General features: G+C 44.0%; 1 protein-coding gene across 1 annotated transcript in view; it reads left to right on the forward strand.

Annotated features, from left to right (window-relative positions):
• Positions 1–21,672, forward strand: part of lamc1 (laminin, gamma 1) — a 52,873-nt gene that overhangs the window by 17,972 nt on the left and 13,229 nt on the right. The window contains 12 exon segments of the mRNA XM_055021793.1: positions 1,625–1,712; positions 1,714–1,856; positions 1,859–1,926; positions 10,866–10,996; positions 12,533–12,699; positions 16,941–17,129; positions 17,785–17,902; positions 18,177–18,275; positions 18,343–18,479; positions 18,559–18,681; positions 18,754–18,943; positions 19,039–19,151. Of these exon segments, the coding sequence (XP_054877768.1) occupies positions 1,625–1,712; positions 1,714–1,856; positions 1,859–1,926; positions 10,866–10,996; positions 12,533–12,699; positions 16,941–17,129; positions 17,785–17,902; positions 18,177–18,275; positions 18,343–18,479; positions 18,559–18,681; positions 18,754–18,943; positions 19,039–19,151 (1,566 nt within the window).

Below are 21,672 nucleotides of genomic sequence, written 5' to 3' on the forward strand. Positions count from 1 at the left end.
CCCAGTCGGGTCACGTTTCAGCCCCTCGCTGTTGGCTTTGTTTTTATCCCGGAGGTTCTGCTCGACCCGAGTTCTGCTTCCTGTTGCTGTTTGATCCCAAAGGAAGAGAAACGTTCTGCTGGACCTGAAGGACATTTCAAGTCTGAATTTGGTTTTCTGCTGTTCTGGGCGAACAGTGAAGCTGCAGGTTCAGTGCAGAGCGGTTCTGGTTCTGGTTCTGGTTCTGGTCTCTTCACTCTGATAAGATCAAACTGGTATCTGCAGTTAAATCCTTGTTAACCTTGACCCATAAAGTTCATCTGCTCAGCAGAGGGCTGCTGGCACGTGCACACTCTCACGTGCACACTCTCACGTGCACACTCTCACATGCACACTCTCACATGCACACTCTCACATGCACACTCTCACATGCACACTCTCACATGCACACTCTCACATGCACACTCTCACATGCACACTCTCACGTGCACACTCTCACGTGCACACTCTCACGTGCACACTCTCACGTGCACACTCTCACGTGCACACTCTCACATGCACACTCTCACGTGCACACTCTCACGTGCACACTCTCACGTGCACACTCTCACGTGCACACTCTCACATGCACACTCTCACGTGCACACTCTCACATGCACACTCTCACGTGCACACTCTCACGTGCACACTCTCAGGGGGAGGACTCCGGCTGTTTGCAGCTCTTTATAGTTTCCTGTCATAAACTGCTGCCTTTGTTCGTCCTATCAGCTGCTTCACCTTTATTTGTGGTTAACACCGGGACCCGGGGGCCCAGACCCCCCCAGGGGCCCTGCATCCTCCCCGGGGGGTCTGGACCCCCTAGGGGGGGTCTGGGCCCCCAGGGGTCTGGGCCCCAGAGGGCCCGGACCCCTGGGGGCCCCTCAGCTCTCTGTTGACAGAACGGATTCCTTGGCTGAGCAAACAGCAGAACCGCCTGCCGTGGCCCGCGACCCGGCGGCGGCTCCTGGACCTGCTCAGACCCGCCGGGCCCGACCCTCCTGACCTAGTCCGCTGCTTCGTCACGCTCTGACGGCTTCCTGCATTCCTGCTCAGAACCGGGCCGGCTGCAGCGATCCGGGTCTCGGGTTTCTGTCACATTTGAACTGAAACTCCGGATTTCAGTGCAGGAGCTGAACGTGAAACGGGTCGAGTCAAAGATTCATCCCGGTTCAGAACCAGCAAACGTCTGAAAGGTCCAAAAGAACCCTGCAAACATTTCCTGACAGAATAAACTGATCTGAAAAACTCATTTCACACTGAATGGATAATGAGAGATTTACATATTTACTGATGAGATGTTCAGGATTTTCTCTGACAGAACCAGAACCAGAACCAAGCTTCAACATTTTTATAAATAGTAAAAATTTCCCAGATAAATTCAGGTTTTAAATGTTTTTCTGTTCTTCTGCAAATTAGTCCAAAAGTTCTGAACCTTCCGGTGTTTCTGGATCCACAACAAACGTCTGAAACCTGTTGGGGAAACTTTGAAACAAAATGTCTGATAAAAGCAATAAAAGCAGCCGACACGTCTGTTTGGACAATCATGTGACTGAGTTTTGGTTTGTTGATCATTCACTTCCTGTTCACTTCCTGTTTGTGCCTGCAGGGAAGGCCTTCGACATCACCTACGTTCGGCTGAAGTTCCACACGAGCCGCCCGGAGAGCTTCGCCATCTACAAGCGGAGCAGCGAGGGCGCCCTGGGTGCCGTACCAGTACTACAGCGGCTCCTGCGAGAAGACGTACAGGAAGCCGAGCCGCGGCTTCATCCGCACCGGCGGCGACGAGCAGGAGGCGCTCTGCACCGACGACTTCAGCGACATCTCGCCGCTCACCGGGGAAACGTGGCCTTCTCCACGCTGGAGGGCCGACCCAGCGCCTACAACTTCGACAACAGCCCGGTGCTCCAGGTCAGAGGTCGGCTCGTCCCTGAAGGTCCCGGTTCTGAAGCTCATGTGCAAACGTGGTTTTAGCTTTGCTGTCGGTTCAGATCTGCAGCTGCAGGACCAGATGATCTGCTCTCTCATCACATGAATGAGAAAATCTCTGAGCAGACAGGAAACCAGGACCGGTTCTGTAGGGCAGAATACCGCTGGTACCGGAACCAAGCAGCCCAAACAGCCGGGATCCGAACCTCAGAGCTTCACTGAACCTGCAGGAGTCCAGATGTTAACCTGCTGCAGATCAGCTGGAGGTCCGCCCTGGTTCTGGACCAGGTTCTGGTTCTGGACCAGGTTCTGGACCAGGTTCTGGACCAGGTTCTGGTTCTGGACCAGGTTCTGGACCAGGTTCTGGACCTGGTTCTGGTTCAGGTTCTGGTTCAGGTTCTGGTTCTGACTCCAGGTCCTGAGTAGAGGCTGGTTCTGTTGGGTTCTGTTGGACCCCTCGGTGCCGTCTCGGTTCCACCAGATCCGAGGTTTTATCTCCAGCTCTACGACCCGAACCGGGTCTGAGGTTGTAGCTCCCAGGGCTTTGAGGTTGCTGGTTCCAAGCCAGTCAGGGCCAGGAGATTCCCACTGGGACGTTTCTGTCGCTCTCCTCCTCTTCTTCCTCGTCTTCCTCCTCCTCTTCCTCCTCTTCCTCGTCTTCCTCCTCCTCCTCCTCCTCCTCTTCTTCTCCTCCTCCTCATCATCACTGCACATTCTTCTCTTTCTTTCACAATGTTGTGTAATTTTTTCTCTTCTCACTCAAAACGCCTCCAGCTGTTTGTTTTCCTGCAGTTGCTGCCATTCGAAGGAACAAAGAGGGTTTGATGTGAATCCATCCACTTATTGGCGTCTTGGATCAGAACCGTCTTGGATCAGAACCGTCTTGGATCAGAACCGTCTCGGATCAGAACCGTCTCAGTTTCAGTCGTTTTGACAGAACATGTTGGTCGTTGGTTCTGATCCGTTGGGTTTCCCAGAACCCAACGGATCAACTCTCCGTTAGTCTCGTTGGTTCTGAAGGTCCAGGATGCTTCACTCGGTGAGGCCCGGTTTGGAGATTACTGGACCAGTTCAGCACCGTGATCCTTTTCTTTTGGGTCCAGGTTCTGTTGATGACCGGTTTGGGTCGGGCTTCTGCTGTTAGACACTTTGGGTCCAGATGAGTTCACAGTCCAGTTAGTGACCAGGAGTTACCAGAACCAGAACTGGGTTGCTTTGGACCAGATCTGGATCCGATCCGGTCTGGATCCGGACCGGATCGGATCTGGTTTGGGTTCCGAAGCCCGGCGGCTGCCTCAGATGTTTTCTGTTTGGAATAATCTTTCATCATCAGTATCCTGCGTTCTGATTGGTCGGACATGTTGGTTGGTAGCAGCTGGATGGCTGTTCCCATGGCAACATCTAATTATGGTGATGACTGCAGTTCAAAGTGGATCTGGACAAACATGATGCCCAGAAACACTCACCTGTCGCTCCGCACCTGACGTCACAGCTTCACATTCATCAATCTGACGTCAGATTGAAACTGAACTGAGGAAATGACGGAAACGTTTTTATGAAAAATGTTTGAAACGATCAAACTGATGTTTAGATCAACCAGAGATCCTCCCATTCTGGACCTGACGGTTCAGGACCGGTGGTTCCACCCAGGTGGGGGGTCCGGTCCCGACCTACGCGGGCCGGGTCCGGTTCTGTTGGATTCTGTCTCTGTTTTTCCGTCCTGAACTTCGTCTCCCTGTAAAAGAACAGATTTAGCTCAGCCGCTCAGCTGTGAACTTCCTTATTTGACCCGTCGGCACGAAGCTATTTATACCGAAGCCGGGACTCTTTCTGGAGGCGTCAGCCGGCCGGCGGCTCTGGGACATTCCTGCCGTCTGTCATCTCCGGGTCCGGATTGGGAAATGACCACCTGCTGGGATTCCCAGCTCTTTAACGCAGCAGCGGACGCAGAGCCGCCGTCACGGTCCAGTTCCCAGCAGAACCGAGTCATAAAGGCCTGACGGATCAGAGCTCTGCTTCATTAGTCCTGTAACCGGGTCCAACCGGGTCCAACCGGGTCAAACCGGGTTCAACCGGGTCCAACCGGGTCAAACCGGGTCAAACCGGGTCATGTTTGCATTTACTGGCTCTGAAGTTCACAGCTTCACATTTGTTCCTTCTCGCTGCAACGATGCGTTCAGTTTCTGAAACATAAAGACGGTTCCTCCCGCCGCTGAGCTGGAAAACTAAACGGGTTTCTAATTTCAATGAAACACTTCCAGGTCACACAGAGGTCGTCTGAAAGGTCACAGCCTGCCACAGTTACTGGTTTCCTACAGCAGAGGGTCGATAATCCATCTGAAATGTTGACATCATTTAAATTCTGGGTTCTGGACATTTTTTTATTGTTTCATCAGTTCATTCCTGTTGGACGTCTTTGGGTTTCACAGCTGTGCTTTAAATGTTCCCTCCTTGTTCTGGTCTCCATTTAAACTGGCCAAACTGGCACATGATGCCCAGATAAATGTTTTTATGATTCTGACGATCAAATCTGAGCTGATTTAACCCTGAAAACATCCTGAAAAACTAAAAACTGATTATTGTGAAAACGTCACTTTAGTTTATAAAATCTCAACATTTCCTGGTTGGAGTTCAGAAGATGATGAAGCATCTGAATTATAATTTAGAATAATTATGAATTCACCAAAATAAGCTGAGAGCATCTCTGTTGGTGTGCTAATGTTAGCATGCTAACAGCAATGTTAGCATCTGTTTGCTAACGGCTACAGGCCACATTAGCCTGCAGTTCTGATCAGTTAGTTATATATCAATAAATATAAAATTAATAAATATCTCAATAAGTTCTAGAAAACATTTATTCCAGAAACTCTAATCTGAGGGAAACTGGATTAATTCACACACTGATGTCACCAAACCAGATTATTACATCAGTTCAATCAACATTTTGACATTTGGGACGAAACGAGTTTTGATCTAAAGTCTTGATCATGAATCTGTTTCTCTGAGGAGTTTATGAAGAAAGTTTCTGGTTCAAAGGATCATAAAGTCAATAATTCAAACCAGAAAACATGTTTCATGTCCAGCTTTTCATCCCTTCACTAAAACTGTATTCATTCATTCATAAATAACTTTCCAAGATCAACTTCTGACTCATATTTCTGGTTGATGTTAAAATCCTCCAGCTCAGCCTGACCTTTGCTATGACAGCGATCCCAGAGGAAAGGTTGCTGGTTCTACTCCCTGCTGCGGGTCAGGCGGTCCGGCTGCAGCTGGAGGTTTTCCAGACAGGAAGGAGCCTGAATCCTCCCAGCTGGGAAACGACGGCGGATCTGAAACAGAGCAGATAAAACGCTTATTGAGACAGAAACGTCCTGGTGATCCTCTGAATCTCTATGAGCCAATCAGATTCCTGAGAGATGGTTCCTGGACAGAAGTTCTGGTTCGGCCCAGCTGAATGTTTTTCCTCTCTGCTCATAATCATCAAATGTTGTGAGACGATCAGAACCGCTCTGGACCCGCAGCTGCCGGCTTGTTCTGCATGAACCCGACAAGACGAAGACAAGAAGTCCTGCAGCTGCAGGACGGCGACCCGCCTGGGCCCGGTCCGCCTGGGCCCGGTCCGCCTGGGCCCGGTCCGCCTGGGCCCGGTCCGCCTGGGCCCGGTCCGCCTGGGCCCGGTTCGCCTGGGCCCGGTCCGCCTGGGCCCGGTTCGCCGAGTCGCTGCCAGAACCGAGTCGCCTTCAGAGTTTGGGCCGAAACAAAACGTGCTTCAGTTCTTCGCTTCACCTCCATCGTCAGCAGTTCCTCATTAAGGCCAGATCAGAACGACGACTTTGGACCCGAAATGAGTCCAGATTGTTTTCATGATCGTGATCATTTAGTCGATTAATTCATTTTATCTCCAGGCTAACTTACCGCTAGCTCACTGCTAGCTCATGTTAGCTAACTTCTGGCTAACCGCTAGCTTACCGCTAGCTCACTGCTGGCTCACTGCTAGCTCATGTTAGCTCATTGCTAGCTAAGTGCTAGCTCACTGCTAGCTCACCACTAGCTTAGATGAGTCAATAGCTGGAGGCCAGCTGAGGAAATGAGTCCAGATGATTGAATCTAGTCCGGGTCTTGGACCAGGTCCTGGGTCCGGCGCCGGTTCCTAGTCCTAGTCCAGGACCAGGTCTTGGACCAGGTCCTGGGTCCGGCGCCGGTTCCTAGTCCTAGTCCAGGACCAGGTCTTGGACCAGGTCCGGTCCGGCGCCGGTTCCTAGTCCAGGTTCAGGACCTGAAGCTCAGATTTTTGGTTCCGGTTCCAGCTCCACGTTCCCGGCAGTTTTCCTGGAAGTCGGGAATCCCGGCCGGTTTCTGCTGACCGGGCCGACCAGGCTGGGATGTGACCAGAACCTGAGGACGTCTGAGTGTCCCATGACCTCTGACCCCTGACCTCTGACCTCTGGCCTCCCTGGAAAGTTTGATTTGTACAGAAATCTCCGTGATGCATTTCCTGTTCAGCATCAGAACCGCCTTCATTTATTCGGATCAGATCGTTTCTGGAGCAAAAATACTGGAGATCAAAATGTTTCCTAGAACTTCCGGGTCGAAACCAGAACCGCCTCAGACTGAGACCAGCAGGTCGGGTCACATCTGGACCCAGTTACTACAGTTTGGGGAGCAAACCAGAACCCGTCCAGAACCCGGGTTCTCACTCGCTCTGAACCTCTGGGTCCGGCTCGCCTCCTGCCGGTACCGACCCGCTTTCCCACGAGGCTCCAGCCAGACGCTGAGCAGCTGCTCGTGACGAATCCCTTCCTCCTGCCTTTAAATCATGAAAATCATAAAATGAAAACATTTATTTGACTTTGGCTCCATCACAATTTCCCAGAGCTGCAGAACTTTGTCAGAACCTCAAAGAGGATCCAGAACCTCAAAGAGGATCCAGAACCTCAAAGAGGATCCAGAACCTTATGGAGGATCCAGAACCTCAAAGAGGATCCAGAACCTCAAAGAGGATCCAGAACCTTGTAGAAAAACAGTTAACAATTTTCTGTCCTCTGGGGAATTTTTTTCATAACTTTCTGTAATTAAAAACTGATGGAATAATTTCAGTTAATTAAAGTTGGATCAATGATTTTATCTGAAGAGGCTCATTTAGATCCATGTCCACAAAATCAAAATGGAAAAACAGTTTTTATATTTTTTCTTATGTTTTTGGAGTTTAATTTGTTTTTGTTAAACTGAAAAAATCTGAAGTTGTAAAAACTTTAAATACTCAGTTTTGTTCTTCTATTTGCAGCTGCAATAAACCAGTTTAATGTTAGTAAACCAGTTTAATGTCAGTAAACCAGTTTAATGTCAGTAAACCAGTTTAATGTTAGTGAACCAGTTTAATGTCAGTAAACCAGTTTAATGTTAGTAAACCAGTTTAATGTTAGTAAACCAGTTTAATGTCAGTAAACCAGTTTAATGTTAGTAAACCAGTTTAATGTTAGTAAACCAGTTTAATGTCAGTAAACCAGATTAATGTTAGTAAACCAGTTTAATGTTAGTAAACCAGTTTAATGTTAGTAAACCAGTTTAATGTCAGTAAACCAGTTTAATGTTAGTAAACCAGTTTAATGTTAGTGAACCAGTTTAATGTTAGTAAACCAGTTTAATGTCAGTAAACCAGTTTAATGTCAGTAAACCAGTTTAATGTTAGTAAACCAGTTTAATGTTAGTGAACCAGTTTAATGTTAGTAAACCAGTTTAATGTTAGTAAACCAGTTTAATGTTAGTGAACCAGTTTAATGTCAGTAAACCAGTTTAATGTTAGTAAACCAGTTTAATGTCAGTAAACCAGTTTAATGTTAGTAAACCAGTTTAATGTTAGTGAACCAGTTTAATGTCAGTAAACCAGTTTAATGTTAGTAAACCAGTTTAATGTCAGTAAACCAGTTTAATGTCAGTAAACCAGATTAATGTCAGTAAACCAGTTTAATGTTAGTAAACCATTTAATGTTAGTGAACCAGTTTAATGTTAGTAAACCAGTTTAATGTCAGTAAACCAGTTTAATGTTAGTAAACCAGTTTAATGTTAGTGAACCAGTTTAATGTCAGTAAACCAGTTTAATGTTAGTAAACCAGTTTAATGTCAGTAAACCAGTTTAATGTCAGTAAACCAGATTAATGTCAGTAAACCAGTTTAATGTTAGTAAACCAGTTTAATGTTAGTGAACCAGTTTAATGTCAGTAAACCAGTTTAATGTCAGTAAACCAGTTTAATGTCAATAAACCAGTTTAATGTTAGTGAACCAGTTTAATGTTAGTAAACCAGATTAATGTCAGTAAACCAGTTTAATGTCAGTAAACCAGTTTAATGTCAGTAAACCAGTTTAATGTTAGTAAACCAGTTTAATGTTAGTGAACCAGTTTAATGTCAGTAAACCAGTTTAATGTTAGTGAACCAGTTTAATGTCAGTAAACCAGTTTAATGTCAGTAAACCAGTTTAATGTCAGTAAACCAGTTTAATGTTAGTGAACCAGTTTAATGTTAGTAAACCAGTTTAATGTTAGTGAACCAGTTTAATGTTAGTAAACCAGATTAATGTCAGTAAACCAGATTAATGTTAGTAAACCAGTTTAATGTTAGTAAACCAGTTTAATGTTAGTGAACCAGTTTAATGTTAGTAAACCAGATTAATGTTAGTGAACCAGTTCAATGTCAGTAAACCAGTTTAATGTTAGTAAACCAGTTTAATGTTAGTGAACCAGTTTAATGTCAGTAAACCAGTTTAATGTTAGTGAACCAGATTAATGTCAGTAAACCAGTTTAATGTTAGTGAACCAGTTTAATGTTAGTAAACCAGATTAATGTTAGTGAACCAGTTTAATGTCAGTAAACCAGTTTAATGTCAGTGAACCAGATTAATGTCAGTAAACCAGTTTAATGTTAGTGAACCAGTTTAATGTTAGTAAACCAGATTAATGTCAGTAAACCAGATTAATGTTAGTAAACCAGTTTAATGTCAGTAAACCAGATTAATGTCAGTAAACCAGATTAATGTCAGTAAACCAGTTTAATGTCAGTAAACCAGATTAATGTCAGTAAACCAGTTTAATGTCAGTAAACCAGTTTAATGTTAGTAAACCAGTTTAATGTTAGTAAACCAGTTTAATGTCAGTAAACCAGTTTAATGTTAGTGAACCAGTTTAATGTCAGTAAACCAGTTTAATGTCAGTAAACCAGTTTAATGTTAGTAAACCAGTTTAATGTTAGTGAACCAGTTTAATGTCAGTAAACCAGTTTAATGTTAGTGAACCAGTTTAATGTTAGTAAACCAGATTAATGTCAGTAAACCAGTTTAATGTCAGTAAACCAGTTTAATGTTAGTGAACCAGTTTAATGTCAGTAAACCAGATTAATGTCAGTAAACCAGTTTAATGTCAGTAAACCAGTTTAATGTCAGTAAACCAGTTTAATGTTAGTGAACCAGTTTAATGTTAGTAAACCAGATTAATGTCAGTAAACCAGTTTAATGTCAGTAAACCAGTTTAATGTTAGTAAACCAGATTAATGTCAGTAAACCAGTTTAATGTCAGTAAACCAGTTTAATGTCAGTAAACCAGTTTAATGTTAGTAAACCAGATTAATGTCAGTAAACCAGTTTAATGTCAGTAAACCAGTTTAATGTTAGTAAACCAGATTAATGTCAGTAAACCAGTTTAATGTCAGTAAACCAGTTTAATGTCAGTAAACCAGTTTAATGTTAGTGAACCAGTTTAATGTCAGTAAACCAGATTAATGTCAGTAAACCAGTTTAATGTCAGTAAACCAGTTTAATGTCAGTAAACCAGTTTAATGTTAGTAACCAGATTAATGTCAGTAAACCAGTTTAATGTCAGTAAACCAGTTTAATGTTAGTGAACCAGTTTAATGTTAGTAAACCAGATTAATGTCAGTAAACCAGTTTAATGTCAGTAAACCAGTTTAATGTTAGTAAACCAGATTAATGTCAGTAAACCAGTTTAATGTCAGTAAACCAGTTTAATGTCAGTAAACCAGTTTAATGTTAGTAAACCAGATTAATGTCAGTAAACCAGTTTAATGTCAGTAAACCAGTTTAATGTCAGTAAACCAGTTTAATGTTAGTGAACCAGTTTAATGTCAGTAAACCAGATTAATGTCAGTAAACCAGTTTAATGTCAGTAAACCAGTTTAATGTTAGTAAACCAGATTAATGTCAGTAAACCAGTTTAATGTCAGTAAACCAGTTTAATGTCAGTAAACCAGTTTAATGTTAGTGAACCAGTTTAATGTCAGTAAACCAGATTAATGTCAGTAAACCAGTTTAATGTCAGTAAACCAGTTTAATGTCAGTAAACCAGTTTAATGTTAGTGAACCAGTTTAATGTTAGTAAACCAGATTAATGTTAGTAAACCAGTTTAATGTTAGTAAACCAGATTAATGTCAGTAAACCAGTTTAATGTCAGTAAACCAGATTAATGTCAGTAAACCAGTTTAATGTCAGTAAACCAGTTTAATGTCAGTAAACCAGTTTAATGTTAGTAAACCAGATTAATGTTAGTAAACCAGTTTAATGTCAGTAAACCAGTTTAATGTCAGTAAACCAGTTTAATGTCAGTAAACCAGTTTAAAGCTGGTTTGCTATCTGAACCCGTTGACCTGATTCCCTCTGAGGTTTTGAGATAAATCTCAAGGTTTCTGCAGCTTCTAGTCTCAATAAGACGATGAGAGTCTGAAGCTGTTTTCCAGAAACTCTTCATGGTGATTCCTGACCTTTGATATTTTCCTGCATGCTTGAACAGAACGGGGCGTTTGGGGGCGTTTGGGGATCCTTCAGGTCATTCTCACTTTTAGCTTTTAGATAACCGTCAGAAACTGTGAGCTGCAGCCGGAAGGTTTGCTGTAATTGTCTGTCGTCTGGTTCAGGACTGGGTGACGGCCACAGACATCAGAGTGACCCTGAACAGACTCAACACGTTCGGAGACGAAGTCTTCAACGACCCCAAGGTCCTCAAGTCCTACTACTACGCCATCTCTGACTTCGCCGTGGGAGGAAGGTAAACACGCAGTTAAACATTATCTGATGGTTTCCTGCAGGCTTCGCCAGCTTCAGACAAAAGAGGTGAACGGAGCAGCAGGTCAGGCGGATTTATGGGTCCCGATCCGGCCCTGTGTGGTCCGCTGCCCTCCCTCCGCGGTTACATGGGTCTCCGTTTCCCGCCCGGCTGGAGGGAAAGCGGTTTGGGCAGCCAGAGTGTTGAACACAGAGGCTCTGCAGCCGTAATCTGTTAGAAATGTGGAGCACATTTCCATGACACATCCAGCATTCCTGACATTCCTGGCTGGCAGAGCCGGATTACAGGGAAACGGTGACGGGGCGGCCAGGGCCCCCGGAGGCACGAGGCGTGGCCTCTGAGCGGACTTTACCTCCGGGCGGGCCGGCCCGGGCCGGGCCGGGCCGGGCAGGTCGGCTTTATGCTGCTGGTTGAACTTTAACCAGATCCATGAACTCATCCTGCTGTCCTGACCTGCTGCCTCCATCCAAACAAAAACACACATGATTAATGAAAACCAGTTCAGTTTAACACCAATATTCACTGGATGATGTGCAAAATTACCACTACAGATCTAAAGCCACTTTAGATCTGTTTGGATCTCCATTTGGTACAAATCGCTGATCATTAGTTTATGACTCGAGAAACACAAATGACATAAATGCACATTTAATGACAAATTTTAACGGATTCAAAAAATAACTGTAAATTTAATCTAATAAACGAGTTAAATCTCAAAGTTTACCTGCTAGCTTCAGCTAAGCTAACAGTCTGTAGCTTAGCTGCTAAATGTTTATGGCGCCTAAGTTAAAATTGTGTCTAATTTCTAACATTTTAATGATACTTTAATAGTCAGAGGTTGAGTAGAGCTAACTGCTAGCAAAGCTAGCAGAGCTACTAGCTTCATGCTAACGGCTGCAAAGAAAAGTCACAACAAAAAAACAAGAAATTTATTTGAAAAATAGGAGGGAGGAATGGATGAACAGATGGATGAACAGATGAATGGATGAACAGATGAATGGATGAATAGATGAATGGATGAGGGGTTTTCCACTCCTGATTTCTGCGTGGTGTTTTCTGTGATCTATATATTCTAGATTATATTCTAGATTGTTTTCATTATTCCTCTGTTTTTCCTCTGAGCGTCTCGGCAGCAAAACGTTTCCCTGGAAGACAGAAACTGATCAGTTCGGTTTATGGGCTGTGAAGTTTTGTCTGCTGTCAGACTTTCCACGGCTCTGTGCCAGGAAACAGCTGAGACAATAAGGTGGAGGCTGAACAAGCGCCGTCCTGCTGGAGCCGTTCCCCCACCTGAGGAGGGCGAAGCAAACCTTCAATCACCGAGCGGAAGCGGCTCGTCCCTGATGACACATTTCACACCAACAGGCTCATTCAGACGCACGTCTGATGATGAAAAGCTGCTTCTTTGTCAGGTGATGTGCTGAGTGGTGTCGTCCAGGTGTAACAGGTGTGTGTGTGTGTGTGTGTGTGTGTGTGTGTGTGTGTGTGTGTGTGTGTGTGTGTGTGTGTGTGTGTCAGGTGTAAGTGTAACGGCCACGCCAGCGAGTGTGTGAAGGACGGCGGCGGCCGGCTGGTCTGCGACTGCAAGCACAACACGGAGGGCGCGGACTGCAGCGTGTGCAAAGCTTTCTTCAACGACCGGCCGTGGATGAGGGCGACGGCCGACAGCGCCAACGAGTGTCTGCGTGAGTCACCGGTTACCGCCCGGAACCGGCCCAGAGCGGACAGCTGCGCTGGGCTCGGCTCTCTGGGGGATTGTGGGAGTTGTAGTTTAATGCAGAGCCATGACTAAGCGGTGCTCAGTCTCCCACACTGAGGAAACATGAGAGTCAGGGAAAGTTTTCCAAAGGCCGGATATCATTATGTTGACTGACTAAAACCCAGAATCATAAAGAAAATATGGAAGGAAAACAGAAGAGAGACGAGGTTTTGATTGAAACACCAAACTCAGAGCAGAATGCAGAATGCAGTGGTTCAGGAACAACCTGGCTTTAATGTGAAGCCCTGATGAGTTTCCCAGTGAGGAGGAAGACATGAGGAAGAGACTGGAGACTTAACAAACCTGCACCCTGCCCAGGGATGTAAAAGCTCTCTGTGTCTTCACTTCACCAGAGTCAGAAATGACCAGTGGCGCTTACTGGTGTCATTTCTGCTCCAGTTCTGACCAGCATTATGTCGCTGACCGATGCCTTTCTGCATATTCAGGAGCCCTGCTGCAGTTTCTGCCTCACTTTTTAACCGATGCTGGTTAAAGCGTTTAGTGCTGGTTAAAGCGTTTAGTTCTGGTTAAACTGTTAGTTCTGGTTAAACGGTTAGTTCTGGTTAAACGGTTAGTTCTGGTTAAACTGTTAGTTCTGGTTAAAGTGTTTTGTTCTGGTTAAACTGTTAGTTCTGGTTAAAGTATTTAGTTCTGGTTAAACTGTTAGTTCTGGTTAAACTGTTAGTTCTGGTTAAAGTATTTAGTTCTGGTTAAACTGTTAGTTCTGGTTAAACTGTTAGTTCTGGTTAAAGTATTTTGTTCTGGTTGAACTGTTAGTTCTGGTTAAAGTATTTAGTTCTGGTTAAACTGTTAGTTCTGGTTAAACTGTTAGTTCTGGTTAAAGTATTTTGTTCTGGTTGAACTGTTAGTTCTGGTTAAAGTATTTTGTTCTGGTTGAACTGTTAGTTCTGGTTAAACTGTTAGTTCTGGTTAAAGTGTTTTGTTCTGGTTAAACTGTTAGTTCTGGTTAAACTGTTAGTTCTGGTTAAAGTGTTTAGTTCTGGTTAAACTGTTAGTTCTGGTTAAACTGTTAGTTCTGGTTGAACTGTTAGTTCTGGTTAAAGTGTTTTGTTCTGGTTAAACTGTTAGTGCTGGTTAAACTGTTAGTTCTGGTTAAAGTATTTAGTTCTGGTTGAACTGTTAGTTCTGGTTAAAGTGTTAGTTCTGGTTAAGCTGTTAGTTCTGGTTAAAGTGTTTTGTTCTGGTTAAACTGTTAGTTCTGGTTAAAGTATTTAGTTCTGGTTGAACTGTTAGTTCTGGTTAAAGCGTTTAGTTCTGGTTAAACTGTTAGTTCTGGTTAAAGTGTTTAGTTCTGGTTGAACTGTTAGTTCTGGTTAAAGCATTTAGTTCTGGTTAAAGTATTTAGTTCTGGTTAAAGTATTTTGTTCTGGTTAAACTGTTAGTGCTGGTTAAACTGTTAGTTCTGGTTAAAGTATTTAGTTCTGGTTAAACTGTTAGTTCTGGTTAAACTGTTAGTGCTGGTTAAACTGTTAGTTCTGGTTAAAGTATTTAGTTCTGGTTGAACTGTTAGTTCTGGTTAAAGCGTTTAGTTCTAGTTAAAGTGTTTAGTTCTGGTTAAAGTATTTAGTTCTGGTTGAACTGTTAGTTCTGGTTAAAGTGTTAGTTCTGGTTAAACTGTTAGTTCTGGTTAAAGTATTTTGTTCTGGTTAAACTGTTAGTTCTGGTTAAAGTATTTAGTTCTGGTTAAACTGTTAGTTCTGGTTAAACTGTTAGTGCTGGTTAAAGTGTTTTGTTCTGGTTAAACTGTTAGTTCTGGTTAAACTGTTAGTTCTGGTTAAAGTATTTAGTTCTGGTTAAACTGTTAGTTCTGGTTAAACTGTTAGTTCTGGTTAAAGTATTTAGTTCTGGTTGAACTGTTAGTTCTGGTTAAAGTATTTAGTTCTGGTTGAACTGTTAGTTCTGGTTAAAGTGTTTAGTTCTGGTTAAAGTGTTTAGTTCTGGTTAAACTGTTAGTTCTGGTTAAAGTGTTTAGTTCTGGTTAAACTGTTAGTTCTGGTTAAACTGTTAGTTCTGGTTAAAGTATTTAGTTCTGGTTAAACTGTTAGTTCTGGTTAAACTGTTAGTGCTGGTTAAAGTGTTTTGTTCTGGTTAAACTGTTAGTTCTGGTTAAACTGTTAGTTCTGGTTAAAGTATTTAGTTCTGGTTAAACTGTTAGTTCTGGTTAAACTGTTAGTTCTGGTTAAAGTATTTAGTTCTGGTTAAACTGTTAGTTCTGGTTAAACTGTTAGTGCTGGTTAAAGTGTTTTGTTCTGGTTAAACTGTTAGTTCTGGTTAAACTGTTAGTTCTGGTTAAAGTATTTAGTTCTGGTTAAACTGTTAGTTCTGGTTAAACTGTTAGTTCTGGTTAAAGTATTTAGTTCTGGTTGAACTGTTAGTTCTGGTTAAAGTATTTAGTTCTGGTTGAACTGTTAGTTCTGGTTAAAGTGTTTAGTTCTGGTTAAAGTGTTTAGTTCTGGTTAAACTGTTAGTTCTGGTTAAAGTATTTAGTTCTGGTTAAAGTGTTAGTTCTGGTTGAACTGTTAGTTCTGGTTAATGTATTTAGTTCTGGTTAAACTGTTAGTGCTGGTTGAACTGTTAGTTCTGGTTAAAGTGTTTTGTTCTGGTTAAACTGTTAGTTCTGGTTAAACTGTTAGTTCTGGTTAAAGTATTTAGTTCTGGTTGAACTGTTAGTTCTGGTTAAAGTGTTAGTTCTGGTTAAGCTGTTAGTTCTGGTTAAAGTGTTAGTTCTGGTTAAACTGTTAGTGCTGGTTAAACTGTTAGTTCTGGTTAAAGTATTTAGTTCTGGTTGAACTGTTAGTTCTGGTTAAAGCGTTTAGTTCTGGTTAAACTGTTAGTTCTGGTTAAAGTGTTTTGTTCTGGTTAAAGTTATTCTGTTCTTAAAGTTTTGTGTTCTGTTCTGGTTAAAGTTGTTTTGTTAAAAAGTGGTTAAAGTGGTTTTAGCTGTTAGTATTTAAGTTCTGGTTAAAGTATTTAGTTCTGGTTAAAGTGTTTAGTTCTGGTTGAACTGTTAGTTCTGGTTAAAGTGTTAGTTCTGGTTAAGCTGTTAGTTCTGGTTAAAGTGTTAGTTCTGGTTAAACTGTTAGTGCTGGTTAAACTGTTAGTTCTGGTTAAAGTATTTAGTTCTGGTTGAACTGTTAGTTCTGGTTAAAGTGTTTAGTTCTGGTTAAACTGTTAGTTCTGGTTAAAGTGTTTTGTTCTGGTTAAACTGTTAGTTCTGGTTAAAGTATTTAGTTCTGGTTAAAGTGTTAGTTCTGGTTAAAGTGTTTTGTTCTGGTTAAACTGTTAGTTCTGGTTAAAGTATTTAGTTCTGGTTAAAGTATTTAGTTCTGGTTAAAGTAGTTAGTTCTGGTTAAACTGTTAGTGCTGGTTAAACTGTTAGTTCTGGTTAAAGTATTTAGTTCTGGTTAAACTGTTAGTTCTGGTTAAACTGTTAGTGCTGGTTAAACTGTTAGTTCTGGTTAAAGTATTTAGTTCTGGTTGAAACTGTTAGTTCTGGTTAAAGCGTTTAGTTCTAGTTAAAGTGTTTTAGTTCTGGTTAAAGTATTTAGTTCTGGTTGAACTGTTAGTTCTGGTTAAAGTGTTAGTTCTGGTTAAGCTGTTAGTTCTGGTTAAAGTATTTTGTTCTGGTTAAACTGTTAGTTCTGGTTAAAGTATTTAGTTCTGGTTAAACTGTTAGTTCTGGTTAAACTGTTAGTTCTGGTTAAAGTATTTAGTTCTGGTTAAAGTGTTTAGTTCTGGTTAAAGTATTTAGTTCTGGTTGAACTGTTAGTTCTGGTTAAAGTGTTAGTTCTGGTTAAGCTGTTAGTTCTGGTTAAAGTATTTTGTTCTGGTTAAACTGTTAGTTCTGGTTAAAGTATTTAGTTCTGGTTAAACTGTTAGTTCTGGTTAAACTGTTAGTTCTGGTTAAAGTATTTAGTTCTGGTTAAACTGTTAGTTCTGGTTAAACTGTTAGTTCTGGTTAAAGTATTTAGTTCTGGTTAAAGTGTTTAGTTCTGGTTAAAGTATTTAGTTCTGGTTGAACTGTTAGTTCTGGTTAAAGTATTTAGTTCTGGTTGAACTGTTAGTTCTGGTTAAAGTATTTAGTTCTGGTTAAACTGTTAGTGCTTATATTGAGTTTTCAGGGATTGTTGCTGTTTCCTGTTTCAGCCTGCGACTGCAACAGGAAGAGCTCAGACTGTTACTTCGACGCCGAGCTGTACCGGGCCACGGGTCACGGAGGTCACTGCAGAAACTGCGCCGACAACACCGACGGGCCCAACTGTGAGCGTTGCCTCGACAACTACCACAGAGACCAGAGCGGCAACCGCTGCCTGCCCTGCAACTGCAACTCCATCGGTGAGTCCCGGCAGCAACAGAAACAGCAACTTCATCCTTTCATCCTGGCCGTGAAACGTGGATTATGGACGCATGAATCTGCCACGCCCGGCTCACGTCTGACAGGTCAACCGTTCATTTCTGCGCTGATCCAAAGTCTGAGAAACAGAAACTGTTTTATCAACTCTGACCTATAAACTCAGTCAAAACGGCTCAGACAGAAAATAAGCTGATAAATATAAAACCAAAGGTAAAACGTCATAAACTGGATTTCAAAACCTTGAACTGAACAGCAGCTGGTGTTTTCTGCCCCCTGCTGGTCATTTTACTGCTGTTTCTGCATGTTTCCTATTTATCTGGATATTCTCAGTTTTTAAATCTGTGTTCTGATTAAAATGTTCCTTGTTGATTATAAGGTGATGTTCTGCTCCTTTCTGGCATATTTTACATCTTTACTTTTTGCTTTTTCATGGGTTTTTATGGAAAAGTTTTGTGGATTTATTTGGTGTTTGCATCATTTTTAGCTCTGTGCATGTTTTCCAGGAGAATGTCTCTGTCTGTCTGTCTCCTTCTGGTGGAATTAGGTTTTCCTGCTCTATTCCAGCTTAATTCATTGATGCTAACTATGTTTGGGAGGTTAAAGGTTACCGAGCTGACGGCCGACGTTTGTTTGCAGGTTCTGAGTCTCCTCAGTGCAACAACAGAGGCGTGTGCGCCTGCAAACCCGGAGTAACCGGGGAGAAGTGCGACCGCTGTCAGCCAGGGTTCCACAGCCTGACCGAGGCCGGCTGCAGGTACGCCGCCGCGCCGCTGCCGCGCCGCCACCGAATAACATCACCTGGACACACAGCGTTAAACTGGAATGGATCCAGTGATCCCAGTCCACTGCATTAAACTGGATCATGACAGGCTGGGAATCTGCAACGTTAGTTTCTGAAAGCCAGGAATGAACCGACCTCTCAGGACCTGTGTCCTCTGAGCGCCATCTGCTGGCCACATCGTTGAGTTTGGGGTCGTTTTGTCTCCCAGTGCTTTGTGGGTTAATTTAACCCTGTGCTTGTCTGCCAGGCCTTGCACCTGCTCGCCGTCAGGCAGCACCCAGGAGTGTGACGTCAACACGGGTCAGTGCCGCTGTAAAGACAACGTGGAGGGCTTCAGCTGCGACAGGTGAGGCCCCACCCAGGTTCTGTCCCTCGTTGAGACAGCCTTCACACCGACCCGTCTGTCCCTCCAGATGTAAACCAGGTTACTTCAACTTGGACCCCAACAACCCTCAGGGCTGCACGGCTTGTTTCTGCTTCCAGCACTCGTCTGTGTGCGACAGCGCCGAGGGCTACAGCGTCCACACCATCAGCTCCACCTTCGACAGAGGTGAACTCCGCCTGCAGCCCGAACTCTGGGCACGCTTGCCCTCTAGTGTCGGCTCCTGACTTCCTGTTCCTGTTTACAGGTACAGAGGAGTGGAGCGGCCAGACGCGGGACGGATCCACCGTCTCAGTCCAGTGGTCCCCCAGTGGACAGGAAGTGTCCCTGGTGTCTGAAGACTACCAGCCCTTGTACCTGGTGGCCCCAGGTACCGAACCCGGACCCGCCCGGACCCTCCGGTTCCCTCAGAGACTCACTGCTGCTGTTTTCTGCTCCACAGAGAAGTTCTTGAGGAATCAGATGCTGAGCTACGGACAAAACCTGAGCATGACCTTCCGGGTGGAGCGGCGGGATGCGCGCCTGTCGGCCGAGGATCTGATCCTGGAGGGGTCCGGCATGAGGCTGGCCGTCCCGCTCATCGCTCAGGGCAACGCCTACCCCAACGAGAACATGCAGACCTTTGTGTTCAGGTGAGATGAGGCGACTTGTCCAGAGAAGGTTCCTCAGCTCTCTGTCAGTCCTGAATAATGAAACCGTTCTGGTTCTGGTTCTGGTTCTGGTTCAGGCTCCACGAGCAGCCGGGCTACCCCTGGAGACCTTCTGTCAGCGACTCAGACTTCCAGAAACTTCTCCACAACCTGACGGCCATCAAGATCCGGGGAACCTACAGCGAGCGGAGTAGGAACCTTCATCACCTTCATCACTTTCACTACCATCATCATCTTCATCATCTTCACTACCTTCACCACCTTCACTACCTTCACCACCTTCACTACCTTCATCACCTTCATCACCTTCACCACCTTCATCACCTTCATCACCTTCATCATCTTCATCATCTTCACTACCTTCACCACCTTCACTACCTTCACCACCTTCACTACCTTCATCACCTTCATCACCTTCACCACCTTCACCACCTTCATCATCTTCATCATCTTCATCACCTCCACCACCTTCATCACCTCCACCACCTCATCACCTTCATCACCTCCACCACCTCATCACCTCCACCACCTTCATCACCTTCATCACCTTCACTACTTCATCACCTTCACTACCTTCATCACCTTCATCACCTTCACTACCTTCACTACCTTCATCACCTTCACCACCTTCATCACCTTCATCACCTTCACTACCTTCACTACCTTCATCACCTTCATCACCTTCATCACCTTTATCACCTTCATCACCTTCATACCTTCACTACCTTCATCACCTTCACCACCTTCATCACCTTCATCACCTTCACCACCTTCATCACCTTCATCACCTTCATCACCTTTATCACCTTCATCACCTTCAATACCTTCACCACCTTCATCATCTTCACCACCTTCATCACCTTCACCACCTTCATCACCTTCACCACCTTCATCACCTTCACTACCTTCACCACCTTCACCACCTTCATCACCTCCACCACCTTCATCACCTTCATCACCTTCATCACCTCCACCACCTTCATCACCTTCATCACCTCCACCACCTTCACTACCTTCATCACCTTCACCACCTTCATCACCTTCATCACCTTCACTACCTTCACTACCTTCATCACCTTCATCACCTTTATCACCTTCATCACCTTCATACCTTCACTACCTTCACCACCTTCACTACCTTCACTACCTTCACCACCTTCATCATCTTCACCACCTTCATCACCTTCACTACCTTCATCACCTTCATCACCTTCACTACCTTCACTACCTTCACCACCTTCATCACCTTCACTACCTTCATCACCTTCATCACCTTTATCACCTTCATCACCTTCAATACCTTCACTACCTTCACCACCTTCACTACCTTCACTACCTTCACCACCTTCATCATCTTCACCACCTTCATCACCTTCACCACCTTCATCACCTTCACCACCTTCATCACCTTCACTACCTTCACCACCTTCACCACCTTCATCACCTTCATCACCTCCACCACCTTCATCACCTTCATCACCTCCACCACCTTCATCACCTTCATCACCTTCACCACCTTCATCACCTTCACCACCTTCACTACCTTCATCACCTCCACCACCTTCACCACCTTCATCATCTTCATCATCTTCATCATCTTCATCACCTCCACCACCTTCACCACCTTCACTACCTTCATCACCTTCATCACCTTCATCACCTTCACCACCTTCATCATCTTCATCATCTTCATCACCTCCACCACCTTCACCACCTTCATCATCTTCATCACCTCCACCACCTTCATCACCTTCATCACCTTCACCACCTTCATCACCTTCACTACCTTCACCACCTTCATCACCTTCACTACCTTCATCACCTTCACTACCTTCATCACCTTCATCATCTTCATCACCTCCACTACCTTCATCACCTTCATCACCTCCACCACCTTCACCACCTTCATCACCTTCACCACCTTCACCACCTTCATCATCTTCATCATCTTCATCACCTCCACCACCTTCATCACCTTCATCACCTCCACCACCTTCACCACCTTCATCATCTTCATCACCTTCACCACCTTCATCACCTTCTTCACCTCCACCACCTTCATCACCTTCATCACCTCCACCACCTTCATCACCTTCATCACCTTCACCACCTTCATCACCTTCTTCACCTTCACCACCTTCTTCACCTTCATCACCTTCATCACCTCCACCACCTTCATCACCTTCATCACCTTCATCACCTTCATCATCTTCATCACCCCCACCACCTTCATCACCTTCATCACCTTCACCACCTTCATCACCTTCTTCACCTTCACCACCTTCATCATCATCACCTTCATCACCTTCATCATCTTCATCACCCCCACCACCTTCATCACCTTCATCACCTTCACCACCTTCATCACCTTCACCACCTTCACCACCTTCATCATCTTCATCACCTTCACCACCTTCATCACCTTCATCACCTTCACCACCTTCATCATCTTCATCACCTTCATCACCTTCATCATCTTCACCCCCACCACCTTCATCATCTTCATCATCTTCATCACCTTCTTCACCTTCACCACCTTCATCATCTTCATCATCTTCATCATCTTCATCATCTTCATCACCTTCTTCACCTTCACCACCTTCATCATCTTCATCACCTTCATCACCTTCATCATCTTCATCACCCACCACCTTCATCACCTTCATCACCTTCACCACCTTCATCACCTTCACCACCTTCACCACCTTCAT

Source organism: Poeciliopsis prolifica, unplaced genomic scaffold, assembly GCF_027474105.1.
Source record: "Poeciliopsis prolifica strain line A6 unplaced genomic scaffold, Auburn_PproV2 SCAFFOLD079, whole genome shotgun sequence".
In the NCBI taxonomy this organism is placed as follows: domain Eukaryota; kingdom Metazoa; phylum Chordata; class Actinopteri; order Cyprinodontiformes; family Poeciliidae; genus Poeciliopsis; species Poeciliopsis prolifica.